At 40.5% G+C, this 26,793-nt stretch overlaps 1 protein-coding gene across 4 annotated transcripts in view; it reads left to right on the top strand.

Annotated features, from left to right (window-relative positions):
* The first annotated feature begins 1,773 nt into the window (after positions 1-1,773).
* The window catches only part of Dock11 (dedicator of cytokinesis 11), a 132,317-nt gene continuing 107,297 nt past the window's right edge, over positions 1,774-26,793 (top strand). For 3 of the 4 annotated variants that reach the window (XM_048336314.1, XM_048336315.1, XM_048336313.1), the window contains exons 1-10: positions 1,774-1,973; positions 4,176-4,292; positions 4,626-4,715; positions 5,842-5,924; positions 6,997-7,066; positions 7,652-7,744; positions 18,115-18,249; positions 22,271-22,448; positions 22,827-22,891; positions 25,578-25,661. In XM_048336314.1, coding sequence (XP_048192271.1) covers positions 1,872-1,973; positions 4,176-4,292; positions 4,626-4,715; positions 5,842-5,924; positions 6,997-7,066; positions 7,652-7,744; positions 18,115-18,249; positions 22,271-22,448; positions 22,827-22,891; positions 25,578-25,661 — 1,017 coding nt within the window. In that variant the 5' untranslated portion in view covers positions 1,774-1,871. Of the gene's footprint in view, positions 1,974-4,175; positions 4,293-4,625; positions 4,716-5,841; positions 5,925-6,996; positions 7,067-7,651; positions 7,745-18,114; positions 18,250-22,270; positions 22,449-22,826; positions 22,892-25,577; positions 25,662-26,793 lie in introns of those variants that run through there. The other variant, XM_048336316.1, reaches the window with a different exon arrangement.

Below are 26,793 nucleotides of genomic sequence, written 5' to 3'. Positions count from 1 at the left end.
ATGTGGTGCTGGGGAATTGAACCCAGGGCTTCATGTTTAAGAGACAAGCACTTTTGCCACTAGGCCATATTCCCAGCCCCCACTTTTTCTTGTGGTTAGTTGGAGGTAAGAGTCTCACAGACTTTTCTGCCCATGCTGGTTTTGAACTGTGATCCTCAAATCTCAGCCTCCTTAGTAGCTAGGATTACAGATGTGAGCCAGCAGTGCTCAGTTTCTCATTTCTTTATTTCTTTTTATCAACATGGAAAAAACTTCCCAGGATTCATCGCCATCTGCAATTGGCCATCTTTTCCCTGAATGGTGTGACCCTGCCTTGTACATGAAGCAGCATATCTGGGTTCTATTAGCAAGAAAAATCTTATGCCTATTGTGGAGGTCACTAAATACAAGTCAGCCACACGGGTATTCTGGGAACAGAGGGCATGAATTTGTGCTGATCTACTTCTATGCAGCAATGAGCACATTAGACGCATACACAGTGCAAAGCCATTTGTGACGCCATGCTTCTGCTTTAGAGGATATCTAGTCTCAGGCCCTGTAGGACCTTCCATCTGTGCTTTATCAGCACTAATGTGCTAGCTACAGGATAAGCTTGCTGCTAAGAGACTTGGTCCTTTCTGGGTCCACAGAAACCATCAAGCAGGCCCTTGTTTCCATAACAACATCCTCTGGGTAGGTGTGACTGTTTGCCCTTTGAAGTTGGGAGAAGTGGAGAAAATGCCACCTGGGCAGTGGTAGAAACTCTTTCAGAAAGGCTGCTCAGTTCATCAGAGTATAGGCCATTTTCAAACTCTCAACTAATGAGGTAACCAGATAGACAATTGCGAGGCTTGTGGAGCTTTTCATTTTGTACTTAGGAGTTCACAGGGTCCCTGATACTTCCAGATTTCCAACTTTATTTCTTAAGCATGCATGTTTCTCACCTAGTGCAAACAATATTTTGGAAATTGAAGAGGATAAAGAAAGGATTATGAAACACGGAAGGAGAGGGCGTTGCAGGACACATTTGAAAAGCTTCAAGACTGCTAAGTACTCCAAAGAGCAGGCAGTGATGGTCTCAGTGGCAGGGAACCGCATTCAGGACAAGTGACTCTCCAAGATATATTCCCTCACTAGGGTCGCCCAAGAGGCAAGAAAAGTGTGGGTGGTTGGAGGGACTTCAGGCGATCATCCTTGCCCAAAAAACCAGCTGTACCTCCATCCACACTATGGACCTTGATCCAACCAGGACAGCTAACAAATGGGCCACTGCTCCAGGCTGTTCATCACCTCCTGCCTGACTGGACCCTTGGGGGTTTGAGGAGTGGTGGCCTTGAGACTCTGCCAGCCCTTTGGTGGGGCTCTACAGTAGCTTCCGCAGTGGGAGAGGAACCTTTGGGTAGGGCACGCCCAAAGGTCTTGGAGACATTTCCTTATCACCCCCCCTTTCTGCCCCCCTCCCTCCCTATACTCTCCTTTTTGCCTCCCGGATGCGGCGGTACCATCAACATCAAATACCGGTGGTTGTCACCGCACCCCCCCCCCCCGCCTCTTCCCACGTGATCCTCCCTCCCCCCCCTCCACCAGTTTTGCCTCTCCTTCCAGACACACCCTCTTTCTTAAGCTCATAACAAGCCTGTCCAGGGGAGGGAGCTGCCGCGGCCCGCCTGTAATGCAAGCAAGCAGAGTGTAAAGGAGGGGCCAGGGGCGGAGCCGCGTCCAGAGGGCGGAGCCTTGGGGGCCGCGCCGCCGCAGCGGGGCTGCGAAGTGCCCCGGCTGCCGGTGGACACACCGTGAGCAGCGGCGATCGCGGTCGCACCGCTCCCCCTCTACCCGGGGCTGTGAGTGCGTCCGTTTCGTTTGCCCACCGAGACCTGCCTGGTGTCGTTGCCATGGCCGAAGCGCGGAAATTCACCAAACGACTCAGCAAGCCCGGGACAGCGGCTGAGCTCCGGCAGAGCGTGTCAGAGGCAGTGAGGAGTTCCGTGGTGATGGTAAGGGATCCGAGGATTGGGGGGGGGGGGGGGGGGGACGGGACACATGCTCCGGCTGGGAGCCACGCAGTGGCTGCTCGCGCGCGGGGCCATGGGCACAGAGCAAGGCTAGGGCGGCCGCCCCGTGTGCTGCAAGCTCTCGGTCTTCGCTCCGTTAAGTTTTGCACTAGCGGTGCCCTACCGGGGTCCGAGTCCCAGCAGCGCCCGCTGACAGGGCGCTTGGAAGCTGCGTGCGCCCGGCTGGAAGCTGGCGGCGGAGCGCGGGCTTCCACCCAGGGCAGGGGCCGGGGCAGAAGCCACGGAGCACACCTCGCACCACCCTAGACCTGCCCTAAAGAGCTGGCAAGCCAATCTCCATCCTCTCCTCCCGGCACCTGAGGCGGCCGGGGAGGAAGGATGCGAAGATCCCTGGGCACATCCCCACCCGCGCGCGCACACACAGATACCGGGTGAATACACACACACCGAAAACAACCCCACCCAGAAAGCTCGGGGCGCCCAAGCTTGGGCGGGCAGAGAACAGAGGAAGCACAACGACTTCCTCCTGCTTCTGGACAGAAGACAGGGTGGTGATGAGTGTTGAAAACGGGGTGTTACTACCGCCACGGAGCTTGCGAATTGGGAACAGCGAGGTTCTGGCTCAGCATCTGGCTTGCTTCGGGAGGCGCGAGCCGGGGGGGGGGGGGGGGGCGGGCGGCGAGGGTGTCCCTTGAGAGTCGGAACAGAGAGATTAGGGAAAATCAGGGCGTGCCACTCCAAGGATATAGAACCTGGAGACACACTGCTCGGGGCTGGAGGTGCCTACAAGGCGCCAAGACTGTGGGATGAGGGTTGGAGACCGGGCTGACCCCCTGGGAATCCTCCCAGCGCATCCTCAGCCTCGTTCTGATTGCCTGACTAGCCTGACTCTAGAGGGAAGCACCGGATGCTAACGGGTACTTGCCCCTTTTATTTGCAAGCGCCCTTTGCCAATTATCTGTACTAGTGAACAAACCCTAAATAAGCCTTGGGACCAGTTAATTAGCGTCTCGTTTCGTGTATTTAAATCCCACCATTTAAGAAAAATTTTTGTTAAGACATCTCGTCCTGGGAGAGAACTTCAGTTTTTCCTTGTAATTTTTCGCCAGTGAGCCACCAGTGCCTGGCTTAACTTATAATGAATCTTATTTCTTATTTTTGTAACTGATACACAAAAACATAAACACATTAATGGGATGGTTTACACATACATAGGATGTTTAGATATATATGTTTAATGCATATTATTTAAATCATATGTTTCCTTAAATATGTTTTTTTTCAGTTTCTAGTGGTGAAGTTTTGATGTTTTACATTCAGGCTTGATTTATACAATTTTCATTATTCAGTTTTAATAAATTTCACTCAAACAGAAACATTATAATTAGAAATGACTAAAATACAGGTTGGGGCTGTAGCTCAATGGTAGGAGACGTTTCTTAGCATGCAGGAGCCCCTGAAAAAAACCTCAGTAACAGATACTCAATTTGGTTTGAAATATTGTAAATAATGTATATGTATATTGAATCTAAATATCTGAACATTCATTTCACTATTACAAGTCCAACAGGGGGACAGCTGATGTTGCCACTTCGATTGCTACTTTGACCTTCTTTCATGCTCTGCCCACAGGATCAATCATCTAGTACTAAGGCTTGTCTTAAATATGTTGAAACTTAGTATACTCTTTTGACTGTGTCTCTACTGTACAGAAAAGACATGAATGTTGAGAGTTTCTTCCCTGTAGTACTGGTGAGCTGTGCATGTTCAGGAAATATATAATAGAAGGTTTTTTGCTTAAAATTCAATAAATGTTTGGAAGGCACTCAGACATTATAGCATATGATGCTGTTTATTCAGAATCGTGTTTAGCAAGGGGAGGGGGAGTTGGAGACATGGCTCAGCCAGTGAGTACCAACCAATGAGTGAGAGTCAGATACTGAGTTCACGTACTCATCTTGGATTTAAAAAAAAAAAGCAAGAGGGAGTCTATGTACCACATGTATTTAGTAGATTGAAATTATGAAGACTATTTCTCTTGTGAAAGTGTCTCTAACAACTTAGTACCAAGAATCTCCATAATGCATCATTTAATACACAGTGAAAGAGAGAGGAATTTTTTTCTAACTTTGACTTTCTAATTTTTTTTCTAACTATAACAACTTTTGTTTGTCTCTTGTAAAGGAAAAGGCTAAGGTTGTTGAGCCTCTGGACTATGAACGTGTTATTGCTGAGAAGAAAGTACAGATTAACAGTGACCCTCACAGAGACCTGCTTATGTTCCCCATGGATGATGTATCTGTGAGTTCAAAAACACTTAAAAAATTGGTCATGGGGCTTGAACTCAGGGGCTGGGCTCTGCCCCAGAGCTCTTCAGCTCAAGGCTAGCTCTCTACCACTTGAGCCATAGCACCACTCCTTATTTTCTGGTGGTTAATTGGAGATACAAGTCTCATGGACTTTCCTGCTCCTGCCCCAGCTGGCTTTGAACAGCCGTCCTCAGATCTCAGCCTCCTGAGTAGCTAAGGTTACAGGCATGAGCCACCAGTACCCACTCCACAAACACTTTTTAGAAGAACAAATACTGTGTTTTCCAAGCCAGTTCTTACAGTAACAATGTTCTTTGTCTTCCAGATCTCAGTGATAGATCGCCAGCAGAGAACAGTTCATTCTACTGTACCAAGAGATGCTGAAAAGATGGCCCAGAGTTTATTTGTCAAAGAGGTAAGGGGTTTAATGGACACAGAAGGGAAGTGTGTGTGTGTGTGTGTGTGTGTGTGTGTGTGTAATAAAAGTTATATTAACTACCTGTGTATTTGAAATTTATATAAAATATATGAAGTATTTGCCTTTTAATATGAATAGAAAATAAAATTACTAAACTTAATTGAACTATATAACATGTTTCTTGATATAATACATGGTTTTGTTTACTTTTGTTTCTCTTGTATTCCCTTCCTGTGGTTGTACCCCCACTATCACTATATCTCATCTGAATACCCTGGATACTGTTTATACAGGTATTAGAACTAGGCAAGGGCAAGGGAATACCAAAATTGAGAGACAAAGGACAAAAGACAAACCATTCCAAAAGCAATACTTACAAAACCATTTGGTGTAAATCAACTGCACAACTTGGGGGGAAAGGGGAAGAGAGATGAAGGAGGTGGGAGAAAAATGAGGTAGGAGGTAACAAGTTGAACAAGAAATGTACTCACTGCCTTACATATGAATCTGTAACCCCTCTGTACCACACTTTGACAATAAAGAAAAAAATTTAATTAAAAAAAGATATGACACAGAAAATACAGCTTAAACATTTTTACAAGTAGCCTGTGTTCTTAGGATTTTTCTTTGGGATTTGAGTACTCCCTGGACTTGCAGTCTGAGTATCCAAAAAGGCATATGAATTGGTGTTTATTGTCACCAGCTGATTTTTCAAAGGAAGATTCCTTTATCAGTATTTCCCAAAACAGGTCAAAAATTTTGTCAGTACACTATCTGACTTAAAAAAAAAAAAAAGAAACATGAAGCTAGGTGCTGATGACTCATGCCTGTGATCCTTGCTACTTGGCAGGCTGAGATCTGAGGATCACGGTTCAAAGCCATCCCAGGCAGGAAAGTCTGTGACACTCTTATCTCCAGTTAATGACCAGAAAACCGGAAATGGAGCTGAGGCTCCAAGTGGTAGACTTTTGCTCAGTGCAAAAGAGCTCAGGGACAGCGCCCAGGCCTTGACTGAGTTCAAGCCCCAGAACTGTACCAAAAAAAAAAAAAAAGAAAGAAAGAAAGAAAAGAAAATGCTTATACTCTTTCTATACTTCAAACTTAACATTTCTGTTTCTTTTAGTGTATTAAAACCTATAGCACAGACTGTCACGTGGTCACGTACAAGCATGAACACTTCTCTGGGAACTTTCGACTCTTGCCGCAGTAAGTTTAGAATTCATGGGAAACATTTTTCATGAGGAGAATTATTACTGTTCTTTATGCTTTTGAAAACCACCTGTGTAACCTCTTTTATAATTCCTGGTAAAATAAAACTTCAAGCACCTAGCGTATTTGATAAAGGCAGTATTTTGACTAATTGAATATGTTTTCACTTTGCTCACTAAAATGCTTTCCAAAATATACAAGCTTACTTTTTGGTTTTAGTGCATCTATATTGATAGTAAAATAATCATAATGGATTCTGGATAATATAATAAAGCATTTTTCAAAAATGTTATTGAGGATGTTAGAAAATATTTGAATCAATTGATGACCCTATACATCCATTGAAAACAAGATCATCTCTGTTAAGTGTGTTGAACAAATGACACAGTGCTCAGGAGCCAGACTGTCACGGTTCAAATCTTTTCTGCCACTGAGTAGCTGGATGACAAGTCAATCAACCTGTTGAAGTCTCCTTCCATTTCTCACCTCTACTATTACTAACCTCATAGGATAACATATGAGAAATGTTTTACAAAAAAGTAAGGGAGAAATAAGCATTTGTGTAGTCTTTTGTAGTTAAAAAGTACTTTTCCATAGAAGAAAAGAATCCTAAGTGTATAGAGCAAAGAATAAAAAAAAAGAAAGAAAGGGAAGAGCTAGAATTAGTCTGTATTACTTTTTGAGAAAAGAAGGTTTGGTTAGTGTTAACATCTCTGGCACTGGTTCCTTAGAAACTTTTGCCCTTTTTGTATATCTGGTCTTAGTTACGTCTTTGCTGCTGGCTGCATATGTGGGAGTCCTTATATACAGATTAGTAGGGGCTGGGATTTATCTCAGTGGTAGAGATTTTGCTGAGCACACACAAGACCCTGTTTTCCATCCTCAGCACTGCAAAAAGTCTGTGTAAGTTTACTCCAAGGGAAGAATCTGTGTTTGGAAAGGAGAAAAGGATTACTCTTCAGTCTTGGCATTTGCTTGTTTGGGAAAGAGTGTTCTCATCTCAAATATTTGTTTTCTTGTTGTTGGTCAGTTCTGTGCACTGTCTAAGACAATCCTCTTGTATTTTCAGCAAAATTCTGACATCAGGAAATAGTCCTTTTCATGTTTTTGAAATTGATGAACCCATTGAGAGAGATGAGGTAATTATGGAGGAACTACAGTGATTTCTTCAAGGTCACTTCTGCTGAAAAAGACTCTGAAGAGAATTCCTTGAGAAGAGATACTGGATGAGTTGTTTTTGAATGCTCTATGGCCAGCTTTGAATGAATTGAGTGGTTTTTAAAGTTTAAAATATTGTTACCTTTCCAAATGGGGTTTAGAAAAAAAAATCAAGTGAAATGGTCAGATCTATATGTAAACATGCTCCTGTACCTGTAGGCTAGGTTTGTAGAGTTGTTTAACTTGCGTTGGACATGTGGTATGGTGAATCATCTAGATTCTCTTGCCTAAAGATCCCTCTTAGGACTACACTTCGTGGTCAGGTTTGACTGCATAATGCACAGGCTTTCTGAGATATGAGCCTGTTCAATTCAGTATCTATTAAGTGCCTACTGTGTACACAGCAGAGGGCTTTTCATTTTATAGTTGCTTAATGATTTTAAATCTGTGCTGAGGTGGGTGCCGATTTATGAATTAGTTAGGAAGTGAGGGCAGGGTCTAGTCTGTGTCCCTGTTGACTAATTAAATGGCTACTGTTTTACCCATGGCTTTTTACTGTATTTCAGGATCCATTTTTTAGTTCTACAAGGGGCAGTGACATAAAACAAGGCTGGTTACATAAAGCAAATATAAATAATGCCATCACAGCTACCATGAAGGTAAGAAGTTACGATATTTTTCCATTATTTTAAGGATTTTGATGTTGTAGTCTCTTTGGAGAAGTGTTTGTTACAATGAGTCTAGAAAATTATTAAACAGAAGTGTGGTTCAAGTGGTAGAGTGCCATCCAGGGGCTAAGGAGAGCAAGAGGCCCCAAAGTTCAAGCCTCAATACTGGCTGGCATCAAGGGGGGAAAAAAAGAAAAAATATTGAGAGGATTCTCACACATACATAAAAAATTGGAACCTTCTAATCCTAAATTTAGAAGCATACCCTTAAAAAGATATGTAATGCAGTTATTAACATCTGAATTAGGAAGCTTAAGGAGGAGGCTGTCAGTTGAATAAAGAAACTAGCTTTCAAAAAAGGGCATCAGAGATTCATATGTGGGAAGGAATTAATGAGTGGAAGGATAGGGCAATCCATTGTTTTAGCAAATACTAACTAGGTGCATATTAAGTGCTAATCACTGTGAGAAACTCCAAACTATATAAGAAATATACCACATTAACTTCTACACAGAACATGCTTTAGGGTGGTCAGAAATCTATTTAGAAAATGTTTGTTTGGCCAAGATAGTGAGTGTGTAAAAGGGATTTGTATGAGATAAAAGTAGAAATGTTAAAAGGGGTTAATCACATATATCTTGGATGCGGGGTTGGCTTTTGTTCAGGAAGGAGTGAAGAGGCATGGAGATCCAAAAGAATAGCTAATAAGCAACTTGAAGACTGAGCAGAAAAACAAATTATTCCTTGATAACAGCTATAACTGCTGTTTCAGATATTCAGTATGAGATTATGTGGTATGCTGAGGATGATTTACACTTCGATTAAGTATTGAAGGTCATTCTGTCTTTCAAATAGCCTGCAGGCAGAAACCATGCATGTCATCCAAAAGAAGACTCAAATTTGATCTTAATTGGATATTTTCCCCAATGCTTTCCCTTTAGGGGCTATGTCTTATCCTCACATTCATCTTCAAGCCCCAAGATAATGAAGCCAACTTCTAGGATGCTTCCTCTTTACATCTTGTACCTAAATACGAGCCACTCTGCCACTTGAGCCACAGAGCTACTACTGTCCGTTTTCTACATATGTGGAGCTGGGGAATTGAACCCAAGGCTTCATGTATACGAGGCAAGCACTCTTCCCACTAGGCCATATTCCCAGTCCCAACTTTTCCATTTTAAGGAGCCCATATAGTATAAATAAAAATCTAGTCACTTGTTAAAAAATACCCTTCTTTCATAACTTCTGAAATTGATTAGGTGATATGGTAGAAAGTTAATGAGCCTAATCTCTGTAACCTGTGTTTGTTCCCTTTATATACACATGCAAAAGGGGAATGAAAGTTGCTAGTGAGCTGATAGGGAGGTCATTCTGAATTTTCCAGGTGAGCCAGATGTGATCACAAGGATCCTGATTAAGTAGAAGAGAGAGGCAGAGTAAGAGACATGAGAATGGAGCCAGGCCAGAGAAAGAGAGGCTGTATTATATAGATGACTTTGGAGATGGAGTCACAGTCTAAGATAGGTGGACAGCTTCTTCTAGCCAGAAGAGGGAATGAATTGGGCTGGGAATATAGCCTAGTGCTACAGTGCTTGCCTCATATACATGAAGCCCTGGGTTCAATTCCTTAGCACCACATATATAGAAAAAGCCAGAAGTATGCTGTGGCTCAAGTGGCAGAGTGCTAGCCTTGAGCAAAAAGAAGCCAGGGACTGTGCTCAGGCCCTGAGTTCAAGCCCCAGGACTGGTAAAAAAAAAAAAAGGCAATGAATTAGAAATGGATTCTCCTCTGCCTTGATTTTAACCCAGTGAGACCCATGGTAGACTTCTAACCTATAGAACTATGACACCATAAATCTATTTTATTTTAAGCCACCACATTTGTGGTAATTTACTAGCAATAAAAATGACTAATATAATCATTTAGTTAAAGATTGATTATTCAGCTTCTGTATTATTTATATCTGAAGTTTCAAGTGCTAGCACTTATGGGGACCAGGCAGGAATCATAAATTCATCAAATGGTTAGTGGCTCTGAAGCATTCCGGCAAACACGTGGTCCCCATGGCCATTTGTTTTGAGGTGATTAATTGTTGTGCCACTGTTGACCAAGCGTACTTTGTCTCTTCTCTTTCTGCCCCTAGCTGCTCATATTTTGGCCACTTTGAGGCTTTTGTGTGTGCCATATAATTCATACAGCACAAAAGACATTTATTTATTCTTAAAGCTTTATAAGACAGTAGGCAAAATTAATAGGGATGTTTTGGAATGTAAAGGCCACAATGAGTTTTGGGAATTGTTTCTGATTATGGATATCATTTATCACTGTCCTCCATTGTGGATTGTGGGTCTACATTTTATACTTCTGGGCGCTATATACTCGCATATCCTATACTCTCCTGGTTTCACCTTGTAAGTCAAAGCAGGAATATTGTATTTCAGGATTTGTCACAGTTAGAATACACATGAAAGGAAGGTTCCTTTGAAGCATTCTGAGAGAATTTGTCATGGTTGCTTTTGCTTATCTGAATTGCATTTTAACTATTTCGTAGTTTGATATTATTGGAGTTAGTTCAAACTTGGAGTGATTAATAAATAGTACCACATTTTCTTTCTGTATAAACAGAGGGCATGTGAGGATATGTTTAAAGGATAGAAGTGAGTAGTCATTTTGCAGTTGCTAGACTAGAGCCCAAAGCAGAAGGCCAGGTCTATGAACCAAGATGTCTTGAGGAACTAGGGTGCCCTGTTAGAGTAGAGGGCCACATAAATTCTTTGTTTCAACCTAATGCTGGTTCAGGCATAGGAGAAAAGTTAAGTCTTCTGGTGACATGTGCACTTGAGCCCACGTGGAAAGGCAGAGGCAGGACTGAGGCCAAGGGCTGACAAGACACATGTTGAAAAGAAAATTTTCTTTAGGTTTTTTGGTACTATGTGAATCTTCAAAGTGAACAATGTGAATGAATCTCAAAAGGAAATGGAAGATGACTCAGGTGTGCTATGATCTGAGTCACTTGCGCAATACTGGAGGTAGATGTATCATTGGCACTGCTGGAGTCTCCTGCTTGCTATAATAGCCAGCCCACACTGGTGGGAAACTTTAGTAGCATTACTAACTAGCACTACAGCACCAGGGCTTACAGAGTTAAGAGCAAAGAACCTTTGCTTATCAGAAAATCCAAGCTTGGAGAGACCCTGCAAACTCACGTAGACTCACCAGGAAGCAGCTGCAGTAGGATCTGGGTATTAATCATGACTAATTGTCAAATAACAACCCACAGAAGCCAAGCTGCTTTCTTCATATTTTATCTCAGTGTCCTTGATGCACTGGGCCTTGATATTGGCCTTGCAGGTCCTTTATAGGGTCATAGGAAATAAAATCAGGATACTTGGTACCTTTTAGAGTAAGTTGTATGTTTAAATGTTTTTTATTGTTAAATTGAATTTTTTATTGTAAAGATGATGTACAGAGGAGTTACAGTTACATAAGTAAGGTAATGAGTACATTTCTTTTCATTTCTTGTACATAAGGAATTTCTACTGGTTTAGGTGTGGGTGTGGTTTTCTCCCATTCAATGATCACTCATTAAAACCCATTTACTTGGTGATTTCTGTGTACTAGAAATCAACAAATTCATCACCAAGTAAATATCATGTACTTTATTAGTACAAGGTGTTAGTATTATAGAATGATAGAAGTATTTCCTGTAGAGCTTAAGCTCATTGGGGAGGTTAGGTCTACAATAAAAATTAGTTGTTTAAAGCTGATAGCATGTAAGTCCAGACTATTATGGCTTGGGGTTAGAAGAAGGAAGAATCTTGCCAGGCACTGGTGTCTCACACCTGTAATCGTAGCTCCTTAAAAGACTGAGATCTGAGGATCCCATTTTGAAGCTAGCTCTGGCAGAAAAGCCCCATGAACCTTTTATCACTAGTTAAGCAGCAAAAATCTAGAAGTGAAGATATGGCTCAAGTGATAGAGTGCTAGCCTTAAGTGAAAACACCAAGCAAGAGTGGGAGACTTTGAGTTCAAAAGCTACCATCAGCACAAAAAGGAAGGAAGAGTCTTAAAGGAAAGAGAATCAGAAAGAATATGAATGTAGAGACAATATGTAGACAGCAGGTGTGTTATTCATGGGAGATCAAATGTGCCTTCTCCTTTAGAATCTCCCCTTGCCTCAGTTTCTCTTCTGTACCATAGACATGATGATCATAATGATAGCATAAGATCTTGAGAATTAAATGATATAGAATGAACAAAACACTTATCCAGAGACTGTAAGGCAGAAGGCACTCCACAATGTTAGCCAATGTCCTTATAGTAAGTGAATTGTAGAAGTGCCTTGAATGACAGACCTGATTTGTGATCCTTATCATGTGAATAACAGCCTCATTGAAACCAGAGCAGGATCATCCATGCAGAAATAAATCTGCAAAAGTAACCCATCTGCAAAGAGAAAAGGGTAGATTATAGTCATATCCTATTCGACTTCTCTTCAAATTAAAGTTTAAAAAAATCTCCAATGTGCAGATGTAGTAGAATTATTTCAGTAAAGGTCTTTTTTTTAAGCCCAGTTTTCCTGAGAGAAGATTAATCTAATAAAACTTGGTAGAACTATGGAATGTTATGATGGAGAGAGAGAGCAATACATTAGGTTGTCAACCTAGTGGTAGGAGTTGTGAAGGACAAAGTTCCTGACAGTCTTATAAGCTTGGAGTTTTCGTCCCCACTGTTTCTTTCATCTTTGCTTATAAGAGTTTTGAGAGCCACATGTCTATTGCTCTCTGGCTCTCTCCCTTCTCTTGCTATCCCTGCCATTCTGTTCTGTTTGAGACATTGGTCAAGTAGATGTCATTGACCCTGTGGATAGCACACATAGGTAAGTACTGAGTTTTGCTTTAAAATGCCTTTTAAAAACTGTCCCTCTGAGTGTGAAGTGTTCTAGCTTTTCTGCATTGCTTCCATTTTTGATGCAATGGAACACCAAAAGGCCTTTTGCTCTGGTTCCAGAAAGTTTTCCAAATGTTGTCTCCAAATAGCAGACCTGGTGTGGCCTCATCCCACAGAACTGTCTTGGCTTCCTCCCCATTTTAGTCTCCTGGGTGGTCTGATAGAGCTACTCTTGTGGATCTATGTTCCTCACTGAGTAAGGTGAGGATTGTCAGCTGTACTCCCTAGGAAAAATAATGAAGGCAAAAAGGAGGAAAAAAATGTGACTGTTATAAGCACCATTCTGTTGGATGAAGCCACTGAACAATCTGCTGGAGGATGAATTATTTACTTGGCTTTTATTTTGCAAAGTGTTAGTGAGTCCACGCTTTGCTGCGGACTTAGAGCAATAGATGAAACATGGACCTGAATGACCTAGAAACACAATACATAAAGAATGAGATAGATGAGTAACAAGTATGAAAAAGATAAAACAATGCTCTAACGAGGATAGGTGCGTCCACAGACCTCTCCAAGGAGGTGAGACTCAAAGACCTGAAACATGCTCAGAGTGAAGTGTGTGAATACGCCTGGGAGAGGGATCCCAGGCTGCGGGAACAGGAAATGCAAAGGCCCAAAGGAGCTCACTTTGGATGTATGAGGAAAAGGCCGATAAACCAGTGTATTTGGGACAGCATGAAATCAAAGTCCAAGAAGTAAACCAAATTCCCATCATAAACAGGCAATAAGTAGGATTTTATTTTTAGATTAGTTTTTAACTGGCACATAAATCCTACAAGTTGTGCATATTTAATAGGATACCATATGATGTTTACATACGTGTATAAGTTGTGTTATGTTTAAATCAGGTTAAACATATCTATTCATTTATAATTTCTTTATGGTGAAAACATTGAAAATCTTTTCATCTTGCTTTTTTGGAAATACACAGTATATTGCTATTTATAGTCATTCTGCTGTACAATAACACGCTAGAACTTCTTATTCCTATACAACCATTAACTGAATACCCATTTGCTAACCTTCCCCCGTCACTCCCTCCCTCCTACTCTTCATATTGTAGGCCTCATTGGAGGGGTTGGGCAAGAATCTCTCTGTTGCTTTCACATGATTCTGATGCCAGTTCTACCAGAGTCATTTCTGTGTATATTTCAATAGGCTCTTGGGCCTCAGTTTGTTCCTAGGCAAAATGTGACTAATGATACTTAGTCCTGAACGACATTAAGAGAATTAATTAGCTTTTGCTTGAGATCTTCAGTTTGAAAGTATGATATAGAAAAAGAAAAGAAAGTATGATATAGAATAATGGCCACTGTTCCACATAGTTATTATTTTAATACTTCCTCTTTTCTGAAATATAAAAGAACAGAGATCTGTATCCTAAATAGCCACATTTGGGAAAGTTTCAAAAATATCAGGGAGGTTTTATTTCATATTTCTCTTTTAATTTCATATCAGAGATTTAGGATACCCTTTCTTTTTTGAAAAAGGCCCATTTAAAGTTTGCTAGAAGTTTTAATTCAAACACATCATGTATCATAATTTTTTTTTTTTTGGCCAGTCCTGGGCCTTGGACTCAGGGCCTGAGCACTGTCCCTGGCTTCTTCCCGCTCAAGGCTAGCACTGTGCCACTTGAGCCACAGCGCCGCTTCTGGCCGTTTTCTGTATATGTGGTGCTGGGGCACTCTTGCCACTAGGCTATATCCCCAGCCCATGTATCATAAAATTTTTGAATGAGACGAGAGCTTAATAGATCTTCCAATCCATTGGGCAGAGTCTAATTTTTGCATAGTAAATCTTTATTTATTTATTTATTTTTGCATAGTAAAATTTTAAAAACAGTTCCTCAGCTGTGCATAGTGGTATACATCTATGTTTTCTCAGCTACTCAGGAGTCTGAGGATCCTTTGAGCCCAGGAGTTTTAAGGCTAGCCTAGGTAACATAATGAGACACCATCTTTATTATGCAAACCACAGGCTTCTAATGCTGAGCCATCTCTTAGGGAGGGTAGCTTTCTGACCGTGAGGCTACTATGTTCCTTCTTGAAATTCCATAAATTTATAGATCATGAATAAAATGAGCTGTAAGCTCATCTGCTGTGGGGCCATGATTTTACAAGTGAAAAGACTAAGAAAAGCAGAGCATTGAGGACAATTTCACTGCTGGTTAGCCAGAATTCCTGGCTGAGTACCAAGATCCTCAGCAAGGCATCTGCTCTTTCCAAAGCTCCTTCAGGCATCATACTTTTGTCCCCCATTCATCTCAGTGTTGCATTTAGACACAGTTGCAATGTTAGGAGGGACTATTGAACTGAATTTCATATTCCTTTCTATCTATTTCCATCTTCCTCACTTGTACATGTGAGAAGCATTGCACATAGATTTTACCAGTTACATCACTGAAGCTTCAGGCTTTAAGCTTTAGATTTGATGATAATTCAAATTCTAAGCAAGTTACAGGTTTTTCTTATTCTTTTGCCTCAGAAATGCATTCTAATTTTCATCATATATAATTGTGATGATTTTTAAAAAGTGGTTTTGCATCAAATAAGTGTTCAAAATGTATGTTCATTTTAAGTGAGCTCAGTAATTGTGGGTCTTCTGGTACTGTCATTTTAATAACAAATGTGAATCATTGTCATGAAAATAAACATAATAACTATTATGATTAACCTTTTTCTTATATATTAATCTAGAGTTTTTTCCTTGTAAACTTGAATGTGAACTTAATACAAGACTATATATTATCAAACATCTATGAGCTACAGATTGACTATTCCTAAGGTGAAAATCCAGACTGGTTATTGTTATAACTTTCTTAGGGAAATTCAACAGGCAAATTAACTTATGCAACTGTTTCAAAATCTGAAAAGTTTGTTCCCAAGAATTTCAGATAAAGGACATTCAATGTCTATATAAACATATGAAAGCTATAAATACACACATATTTTCCATACCTTTATACCCTAATAAAGTAACATTTAGTCAACATTGAAAAGAAAGCTGATATTCTCTTTTTATTTTGGCTCAAGGTCTTGAACTCAGGGCCTAAGCACTATCCATAAACCTCTTTTTGCTCAATGCTAGCACTCTTCCATGTGAGCCACAGCTCCACTCCTGGCTTTTTGGGGGTAGTTTATTGGAGATTAGTCTTACAGAGTTTTTTGCCCCAGCCAACCTTGAAGTGTAATCATCAGATCTCAGCCTCCTGAATACCTAGTGTTACAGGTATGAGCTACTGGTGCCTGACTCTCTCCTTATATGTGTGTGTATGTGCATGTGTGTGCACATGCATGTGCCAGTACTATGGCTTAAACTCAAGGCCTCGGGCTTTCACTTGGCTTTCTTGCTAACGCTGGCATACTACTTCAACCAAGTCTCCAGTCCTGATATTCTACATGACTACTCCCTAAAATAGAAGCAGAAGCATTTTTGGTATCCTGTTAGGATATGCTTCACACTGGTAATTTTGTCATTCATTCAAAAATCAACAATAATGAAGTTAAAAATATCTACCAGCATTATTATTTTTACCTTTTTTTCGTAAAAAGAAATACCTCTTAGGTAGACATGATGGCACATACCTTTAACCCCAACACTTGGGAGCAGGTAGATCACAAGTTAGAAAGCAGGAGAGAAAGAAATATTTCCTAACATGTTTACATATTTTGCTTGCTTATGCTATAAGGAAATAAAATTGTTGGTGTTCCAGATACTTTGGTAGAAGTTAAAGTGTGTTGCAAGAATGATCTAGCCAAACAATACTCATTTCATGATTAAAGTCCTCAGTATAGTCATAGATCATATCGAATAATCAGATGGGTGATTTATGGAAAACTTAAATCTGTTTTGTGTGTGTGCAAGTCCTAGGGTTTGAACTCAGGGCCTGTGTGCTATCCCTGACCATTTCTTTTTTCCTGTACCACTTAAACTCTTTCTTTTCTTCCCTTCCCCTTCCCTTCCCTTCCCCTTCCCTTCCCTTCCTCCTCTCCTCTCCTCTCCTCTCCTCTCCTCTCCTCTCCTCTCCTCTCCTCTCCTCTCCTCTCCTCCCCTCCCCTCCCCTCCCCTCCCATCCCCTCCCCTCCCCTCCCCTCCCCTCCCCTCCCCTCCCCTCCCCTCCCCTCCCCTCCCCTCTCCTCTCTCTCCTTCCTAACTGTTTGAGAGTCTCATGGACTTGCCTAGGCTGGCTTTGAATGTCAATCCTCAAATATCAGTCTCCCAAGTAGGATTACAGGCACTAGCACTCAGCTTTTGACAAGCTTAAATTTTAAAGCCAAATTTTGGGAAGATGTATTTCCTCTATATTGCTAGTACTGTAGTCTATATTTTTGGTCTCTGTTTGGACTACCATCCCAGAGTGATTTTATATCCATCATCCTGAAGAATTGCAACAGGAATAAATCCTACCTTCTACTATAACGAATGTTTGACAACAGCCTGCAGCTTATGACTTATTGGAAGAAACATCAATTCATCAGATAGCTCCTAATCCCCTTTGCTTACTTATTAGACTCCAGGACTGTTTGGAGGGGAGAGGAATCCGGCAGTTTTCCTCTTTTTCCTCATTCCTATGGGCTTTGCTTTGCTGTGAGTTATAGTAGTGGAGCACTCCTTAGCTATTGTGAATTTCTCATTTCAAACAGATGGTACTGTGCTTCACTGGGAAGTCACTATAAGTAGACTTTAAGCGTGACGGGCCCTGTTACACTGGTGAGTGCAGTATGATGTGCAGGTGAGATGTAAATATGCAATGTCTGTATTCTTATGTAAATTTGGATTTGTGGTGATATAAACAAGTGAAAGAGGGTTGGGGATATGGCCTAGTGCCGAGTGCTTGCCTCTTATACATGAAGCCCTGGGTTCAATTCCTCAGCACCACATATACAGAAAACGGCCAGAAGTGGCGCTGTGGCTCAAGAGGTAGAGTGCTAGCCTTGAGCAAAAGGAAGCCAGGGACAGTGCTCAGGCCCTGAGTTCAAGCCCCAGGACTGGCAAAACAAAACAAAACAAAAAACCCCAAAACAAACAACAACAACAACAACAAAAAAAAACACAAGTGAAAGAATCCAGTCAAGGTTCACAATTAAATGGGAAAAGATGCTGTAGGTCCTGATGAAACTGCAAGATAGAAAAGTTAGTGATTCAGATATCAAACTGCTCGGTAAAATTTAAAGTAAATCTTTGGTACTTCCCTTCTATATGTATTTGATTTTCTGAGGACAGATTACTTGAATTTCTACTATCATTTTTAGAAAAGCAAAGAATGATGATAAACATAATTTTAACAACTTTTCAGGGTTGTCTAAACACTGCACACAATGGCTGGCAAGCCTTTTATTGTTTTTAGTCCAAAGAAACAGTCTATATGCAATGGGTAAGAACTGTATCTTTGCTGGATTTTCCAATACAGGTATTCAAGAGACGATATTTTTACTTGTCTCGACTTGTGGAGGGTTCTTACTATCTCCATTTCTATAAAGATGACAAAAGTCAACAAGACCCTAAAGATTGCATCTTCTTCGATTCCTGCATTGATGTTGTTCAGGTAAGGCTATCAAAACAGCCTTTTCTTCTTCCAAGAGAGTTACTGGTGAACTGTTATGAACTTCAGGCTGGGTACAGTGGTTCAAGCATGACACGCTATCTCAAAGATAACTAATGCAAAAAAGGAGCTGGTACAGTGGCTTCAGTGATAGAGTGCATGAGACAGAGAGACAGACAGAACGAGAACCTCAGCACTTTCTCCCTCTTAATGCATCTCTGTGCATCTGAACAACCTCAGAATCCTCTTCAGTGCTACACTCACACTCAGAACCAATACTTAAAGCTTTATTAAAGCCACATGCTAGTGACTCATGCCTAATCCTAGCTACACAGTACGCTGAGATTTGAGGATCTCAGTTCAAAGCCACACAAGGCAGAAAGGTTTGTGAGACTCTTATCTGTAATTAAACAGCAAAAGCTTTAAGTGCAGGTACTGTTGAAGTGTTAGAGTACTAGCTTGAGTGAAAAAGCCAAGCCAAGGGTATGAGGCCCTGAGTTCAGGTTCCAGTGCCGACACTCTCAACCCCCTGGAATTGTATTAGGTTCTTTTGACTCTGTCTCCAAAGTGCCTCTTGAATCTCTTGTTTTCTTCCCATTTCTGTTGTCTTTTTTCTTCTTCTAGTTTTCCCTTATTCCCTTTGTCCTAGAGTCCTGCCTATTATCTTCCTCAGTCACACATTGAGTGCCTCACTTGTCTTCTCAAAACCTTTAATGCTCTTGATTTAGTGTTTTATAGAGAGACATCAAAAGTTCTTACCTTACAAAAAAGTTCTTACCTTGACACTGTGGTCCACTATGGTTTGACTTTCCCCTGTTGTCCGGTCTCATGTTCCCTGCCTCCTTTTCTGTAGTCTGTACACTGATAACACGAAGCTACTCACTCCTTGGAGTTATGCATGTACTTGGCTTTCCTTACTATTTTTTCTACTTTCATTATTTCCCATCCTCTTATTTGATCCTTATCTTTTAAAGACTCACCTTAAGTGTCACTACTATGTGAATCATGTTCTTATTTCTTTCCTCTAATGCTCCCCAAGAAGAATTAAGTTCCCCCTTTTTTATGCTATCCCTTTCTCTTCCTCTAGCTTATAATTGACTTGCTCTTGAATTTGTGGTTCTTTCATTTTATTTTTTGGATTACAAAACGGTGTCTGATTTATTTCTGTAGCTCCTACAGTAATTAGCCATGCTCATACGATAGGGACTTAAGAAATGCTTATTGATCTGTGCTGCTGAGAAGGTATAGAAAATGAGAGTAGGGAATACAGATCAGAGAGATTACGTGAATATGCAGTCATTTGACCAAGAAAGAGGAGCCATTATTAAATAGCTAGACTGCCACAGTCTGTCGATTAGAAGGAGCATAGGACTGACTGGAAGGCAGGACATATTACTTTAACATAATCAATTTACATGAATATTTCTTTTTTGTTGTTTGGAAATATTTGGGTTTGAATTCAGGGCCTCATGCTTAGTAGGGAAGCAATATACCACTTCATCTCCATAGTCTAGCTGCCCTGCCCTGCCCTTTGCTTTCTCTTATTCACTTTCTGCAGCACTGAGCTTTGAGCTCAGGCCATACACTTGCTGGGCATACAATCTAGCACTTTAGCCACAGCCATAGCCCTTTCATTCACACTAGTTATTTTATGATAGGATTTCACTTTTTGTACAACTGTGTACCCGGACTGTGACACTTGTACTTTACATTTCCTGCTATGACTGGGATGACAGGCACATACCACCATGCTCCTTCTTTTCTTGACATAGAGTCTCAAAAACTTTTCAAGCTAGCCTGGAACCACAGTCCTCGCTGGGATGACGGGTTAGGATTGTAAGGGGTCTCATGAATTTTTGCCTAGACTCACAATCCTCACAATCTCTCCTTCCTGAATAGATAGGATTGCAGGCTTGAGTATTGTGCCTAGCCCAGTTTATTCTTTAAGATAGGATCTCACTAACATTTTGCCCAGATTGGCCTCAAGCCTCAATCTTCCAAACTTGAATGGCCCATGTAGCTAGGATTCTAGATATGAGTTACTGCACCTAGAAATTTATCTAAATCTTATTTTTCATAATTGCAAAGTAGGATTGATAAGGACTATATATGATATTAAATAAGATTATCATGAGGTTAAAATACAAAAACAGAAAATAGTAGTATTGCAGAGATGAATATGACCAAAATATAAATGTATTATATATTTTATATAAATATATTATATAATGCATGTATATAATGTATGAATAATATATTTATACAATATATAGTGTATCTACACATAATGTATATATGATGTATTTATACACATATATATGAATAAAAGTAGCAAAATAAAACCCCCCAAAAGTACAAAAACATTTTTAAGGGATCATTTTATTCATTTTCTTGCTTATTTATTTTAGTTTATGTGGTACTGAGAAATCAAACCCAGGGCCTCAGAGTGCTAGGCAAGCACTCTACCACTAAGCCACATTCCCAGTCCCACAAAACACTTTTAATAGTATAAATACTTATGTAAGTGCTTTTTATTTTTGTTTTGCTCCAAAACCACGGATTTGAGCATGCCTAGCAAGTGATGTATTATTGAGCACAAACATTCTTTTCTAATATAATAAGAGCTTTCTTATTTTACTGGAAGATAGATGCCACATACAATTTTTGGATATTCTCAATTATGCCTAGTCTATATTAGCCTTTCTTTGTACTGCTCCCACAATTATCTATTTATGAGTTTCCCTCCCAAATCTTTTCTAATATGTAAGTCCTTTTATTTGCCACCATAGTTAAATGTTATCTTTTTTCTGTGCTTTAAAGATGAGGAGAAGCTTTCTTAGTTCCTTCTTGAATAGTGACTGTGTAGTGAAGAATTATTGATTTCTCAACCCTCCTTGAAATTAATGAAGTACTTGGCAGAGGATAGTATGGCATTTCTTTTGTCATGACAGAACATGGTAAAGTAAGAGTGGAATATTATATTTGTTTTTTTGTTTTGTTTTGTTTTGTTTTGCCAGTCCTGGGGCTTGAACTCAGGGCCTGAGCACTGTCGCTGGCTTCCTTTTGCTCAAGGCTAGCACTCTACCACTTGAGCCACAGCACTACTTCCAGCTTTTTGTATAGATGTGGTACTGAGGAATTAAACCCAGGGTTTCACATATGCGAGGCAAGCAATTTACCACTAGGCCATATTCCCAGCCCCAGGGATATTATATTTGAAGACAAGAGAAAGCTTCTATTTCCCTTGTGTATGAATATACCACATAGGCCACTTCTAAGTATTTTACTGAGAATCACAATTTAACTAATTTAAATTAAATTAACTAATTTAACAATTAACAACTATGATTTTTATGCTACTGTAATACATCTGATATTATGTGTGTTAAAGCGAGTCAAACATCTATAGCATGTGATCTAAAATTACTCCTATATTTGTTTCAGATCACATTTGAACTTGTGTGTGTGTGTGTGTGTGTGTTTGAACTCAGGACATGTGTGCTGTCCCTGAGCTTTTCCACTCAAGGCTAGCACTCTACTACTTTGAGCCACAACGCCACTTCCCATTTCCTGGTGGCCAATTGAGATAAATAAGACTCTCAAGGACTTTCCTACCTGGGCTGGCAATGAGTGTGATCCTCAGATCTCAGCTAGGATTATAGGTGTGAGATACCAGTGCCCAGCTGAAGCTTGTCAAAATGCAAAGACAAGTTTTAACAAGGTAGAAATAGTGAAAAAAATGCTTATTTTGTGGGTGCTAGTTTGATTTTCTAAATGTGAGGGATTCCATGAGCTGGAAATGATAGCACCTACTCACTAAATCATAATCCTGAAGGGATCAACAAGCATATGTATGATACAGTCTTTCACTGTCTAGGAGTATCTATTCCTTGGTGAAAGACAAAAGTATTTCGCACACCTATGTGCTGAGCTGAGGTAAAAATACATAGACCAATAAAATATATGAATTGCAAATCATTCTAATGAATTGAATACATACTTTCTCTTATTTTCCCTCTCCCAGTGCCCCAGAATGCGCCGTTATGCTTTTGAACTGAAGATGTTAGATAGGTGCAGCTATTATCTGGCAGCTGAAACGGAGCAGGAAATGGAAGAATGGATGATAATTTTGAGAAAGATTATTCAGGTCAATACTGAAAATGTAGTGCAAGAGAAAAAGGAAACAGTAGAAACTACTCAAGGTCAGAATTTTTAAATGATTCATTATTTGAAGGGAAGCCCTTATCTTTGATCCATAGGAATGTCTTTTGTGCAGGGGTGAATATAGAACTCTTCGTCTTGAAGGCTGACCTGCTTCTTCATTAAAAGTGACTGTGGAGGTTGATAGACTTTTTGAAAGAGTTGGTGCTCCATGGGCTCTAACACATGAAATATGACCAAACTGAAACGGATAAGAAATTCATGGCAGATTTTCAAAAGACCATTAAAGTTTTCCCTTGTGCTTTCATAACCAGAATTCTTTGCAGAATTTAGTAGGAGAGGATGGGGTGGGAGAGATAGCGTAGCCCTCTTAGGTGATTAGTAATGGTTTGGAACATCTGCTTTTAATGAATTTACAGATGATGAAACTCACAGCCAAGGAAAAGCCAGTTTGGAAAGGAGCATGCATCCGGAACTGATGAAGGTATGTGGTTCTTAGGGCAACTTGCCTTCAACTGAGACAATGCAGGGCTAGCTATAAAAGTTTTAATGATGGATTCCATTTGGCAATATCAGTTTTGAGTGAAAAACCACAGCACACTGGTGGAACAGAGATTGTAAAAGAAAAGTTACATCACCAAAGATAGACTTGCCGACTAACAAGAATTTTTTTTTTCCTAGACACTAGGAAGTACTTCTAGGTTTTTATGACTTGATTAGCTTTCTCTACTAGTTTTTATTCAGTTTGATTACTCTGTTATTCATAAAATATTCTTGCAAGGGGCTAATGATACAGATCATGTACTTGATATTCAATCAAATGACATATATGTGAATTTCCTATGGAAATCATATATGTAAATATATGTATATGAATAATTTCATCAGATAAGGATTTTGATGAGCACACAGTATGTGTTCTTTTTGTCTTCTTTTTTTTTTTTTTTTTTTTTGGCCAGTTCTGGGCCTTGGACTCAGGGCCTGAGCACTAACCCTGGTTTCTTTTTGCTCAAGGCTAGCACTCTGCCACTTGAGCCACAGCGCCACTTCTGGCCGTTTTCTATATATGTGGTGCTGGGTAATTGAACCCAGGGCTTCATGTATACGAGACAAGCACTCTTGCCACTAGGCCATATTTCCAGCCCTCTTTTTGTCTTCTTTAGAGGTTGAAATGAAGCAATTTTTGAAAATGTAGATGTAATTACTTTGCATACCTTAATAGGATATATATTTACTCTATGTGCTCTGTATTATCAGTTAGAATGTTACAACCAACTTGTTAAATCCTGGTCACGCCTATGTATGATTTTACATTATTTCTCTTCCTGGATTATTGAGTAACACAAACTTATCGGATCCTTTTTTCCTGTTTTTAAATGTACTCCTATTTTAAGTTCTTGTTTACACTTTAAGCAATTTTAGAGGTTTTACTTAAATCTTGTATTAGTTAGTTTTATCATCTGTGTTACCAAATACCTGTTATAAAGAAGTTAGTAAGGAAGAGCCAGTCATTGGTGGTGGCTGACTGTAGTTGCTCAGTTGGCTGAGATCTGAGGATAAAGGTTCAAAGCCTTCTCAGGCATGAATGTCTGTGAGACTCTTATCTCCAATTAACCAGCAAAAAGCCAGAAATGGAGCTGTGGCTCAAGTGGTAGAGTGCCAGTCTCAAGATAAAAAACTCAGGGACAGCATCTTGGGCTCTGAGTTCCAGTCCCAAGACTGGCACAGGGAGGGAGGGAGGGAAGGAGGGAGGGAGGGAGGGAGGGAGAGAGGGAGGGAGGGAGGGAGAGAGGGAGGGAGGGAGGGAGGGAGGGAGGGAGGGAGGGAAGGAAGGGAGGGAGGGAGGGAGGGAAGGAAGGGGGAGAAGGGAAAGCGAAGGAAAGGAATTATTTTCCTCATAGTTTCAGAGCATGATCACTTGGCCACATGCACTTGGGCAGACTATCATGGCCATAGGAATGAGTAGCAGAACAGCTTCCTTAACCCATGCTTGTTAGCAAAGCAAAGCAAGTGAAACAGGAAGTGTGTGGGCCAAGTAACCTTCAAAGGCACACTTAGAGTGACCTCTTTCCTGTTAGGCCTTACCTCCTAAAGTTCCCACAATTTCCCAGAATAATGCCACCAGCAAGAAACAAAGGGTTGGGGCTGGGGATATATCCTAGCGGCAAGAGTGCCTGCCTCGGATACATGAGGCCCTAGGTTCGATTCCCCAGCACCACATATACAGAAAACGGCCAGAAGCGGCGCTGTGGCTCAAGTGGCAGAGTGCTAGCCTTGAGCGGGAAGAAGCCAGGGACAGTGCTCAGGCCCTGAGTCCAAGGCAAGGACTGGCAAAAAAAAAAAAAAAAAGGATTCAACACTTGAGCCTACAGAGGATGGTTTATATTCAAACCATCACTTACTCTCAGGTGATCTTGTAACCCCAGACTGTGTAGTCCATTATGTGGTTCCTACAGGGATGGGATCAAAATTATATAAAACATGTAGTAACTGACACTATGCATATGTACAATATGATGTTTTACATGAGTTTATTGGACATAAGAGTCTCATAGACTTTCCTGCCCCTGCTAGGTTCCAACCACAGTCCTCAGATATCAACCTTCTGAGTAACTAGGGTTACAGGCATGAGCCACCAGCATCTGGCTAAATTTCTTTTTTATACTTTCTACAGAGTACAAACTTGTAGTCAGTATATGATATTATGAAGAGGTACACAGAAAGTATATACCTTATTGTGGATCATAGTGGTGGGTGATATTTAACTCCCCACCCAAGAAGACATCCTTCACCTAACTGAAGTATATGAAAATGGAAAGTGAGCCAGGTGTAGGTGGTTCATCCTTGTAATCCTAGCTGCTCAGGGGGCTGAGATCTAAGGATCGTGATTTGAAGCCAGCTTGTGCAGGAAAGGCCATGAGACTCTTTTATCTCCAACTAACCACCAAAAAAACAAAAGTGGAGCCATGGCTCAAGTGGTAAAGCACTAGACTTGAGCACAAAAGTTCAGGGACAGTTCCCAGGCCCTGAGTTCAAGCTCCAAGACTGGCAAAGAAAATGGAAGATGATATACTTGTGTCCAACTGCACGTTTCCTATAAGCTATATATTTAAATGGCATTTAATACTGCTATGAAGGAAATGAAGTGATATTGTATGCTTTAATTTTAGTATGGAAGCGAAACAGAACAACTAAACAAACTCAATAGAAGAGAAGGAAGACACAATCTTCTTGCTTTGGACCCAGTAGTTCAGGTATTATATTCTTTTAAAGAATCCCAGAAAGAACTGTTGCTTATTCAGATAAATGACACTTGTGAACTATTGAAATCGTTTATATTTTCTTTAGTGGGGGATCACAGGTTTTCATATTTGTCTCATTCAAGGACTGTCACTTAAGAAAATAGTATAGGGCAAAGTGTGTGTGTGTGTGTGTGTGTGTGTGTGTGTGTGTGTGTGCTTGTGTGTGTATTTTCTGGGTTTCCTAATTCTTTTTTTTTTGGGGGGGGGGGCAGTCCTGGGCCTTGGACTCAGGGCCTGAGCACTGTCCCTGGCTTCTTTTTGCTCAAGGCTAGCACTCTGCCACTTGAGTCACAGCGCCACTTCTGGCCATTTTCTAAATATGTGGTGCTGGGGAATCGGCTTCAAGTATACGAGGCAAGCGCTCTTGCCACTAGGCCATATCCCCAGCCCTCTTAATTCTTATCTTGCTTGCTTCTCAATATGGATAAACTAAAGAATGCTTAGAGATGATTTCAATGTTCTGTGAAACTACAGTGTAAAGAATGCTAAGTCAGCTGGGTACTGGTGCCTCATGCCTGTAATCCTAGCTACTCAGAAGGCAAAATCTGAGGATTATGGTTTGAAGCCAGCTTGTGAAGGAAAATCTGTAAGACTTTGTATCTCTAAATAACCAGGAAAAAAAGACAGACGCAGAGGTGTGACTCAAGGGGTAGGGTGCCAGTCATGAGTGAAAAAGCCAAGTGAGAATGCAAGATCCTCAATTCCCGGAACCGGGGGGGGGGGGGGGGCGGGAAATACTGAATCAAATGAGATGTTTATTTTCCACATTTGATGTGGACATGTAGAACTGGAATAATTTTCATGTCTGGCTAAATCCAATTTTACCTGAAGAGTGGTACAACAAAGTGTATGTTTATGTGCACTTTAACCTCATTCATGAATGTTAGTTACTTTTTGTAGTAAGGCATTTGTATTTATAAACTATTAGACTTAATTCCATGGCATTTTCTAATTAATTCTCTGACTTATTTGAATGGAAAAAGTTTACAGTATGTAATTATTACATGCAGGGTTCTTTTTTTTTTCTCAAATTTTTATTATCAAACTGACGTACAGAGAGGTTACAGTATCATACGTTGGGCAT

The sequence above is a fragment of the Perognathus longimembris genome, chromosome 28 (genome assembly GCF_023159225.1).
Source record: "Perognathus longimembris pacificus isolate PPM17 chromosome 28, ASM2315922v1, whole genome shotgun sequence".
NCBI lineage: Eukaryota > Metazoa > Chordata > Mammalia > Rodentia > Heteromyidae > Perognathus > Perognathus longimembris.
Note: the sequence above shows the minus strand (reverse complement) of the source record. Positions and strands in the feature narration are given on the sequence as shown.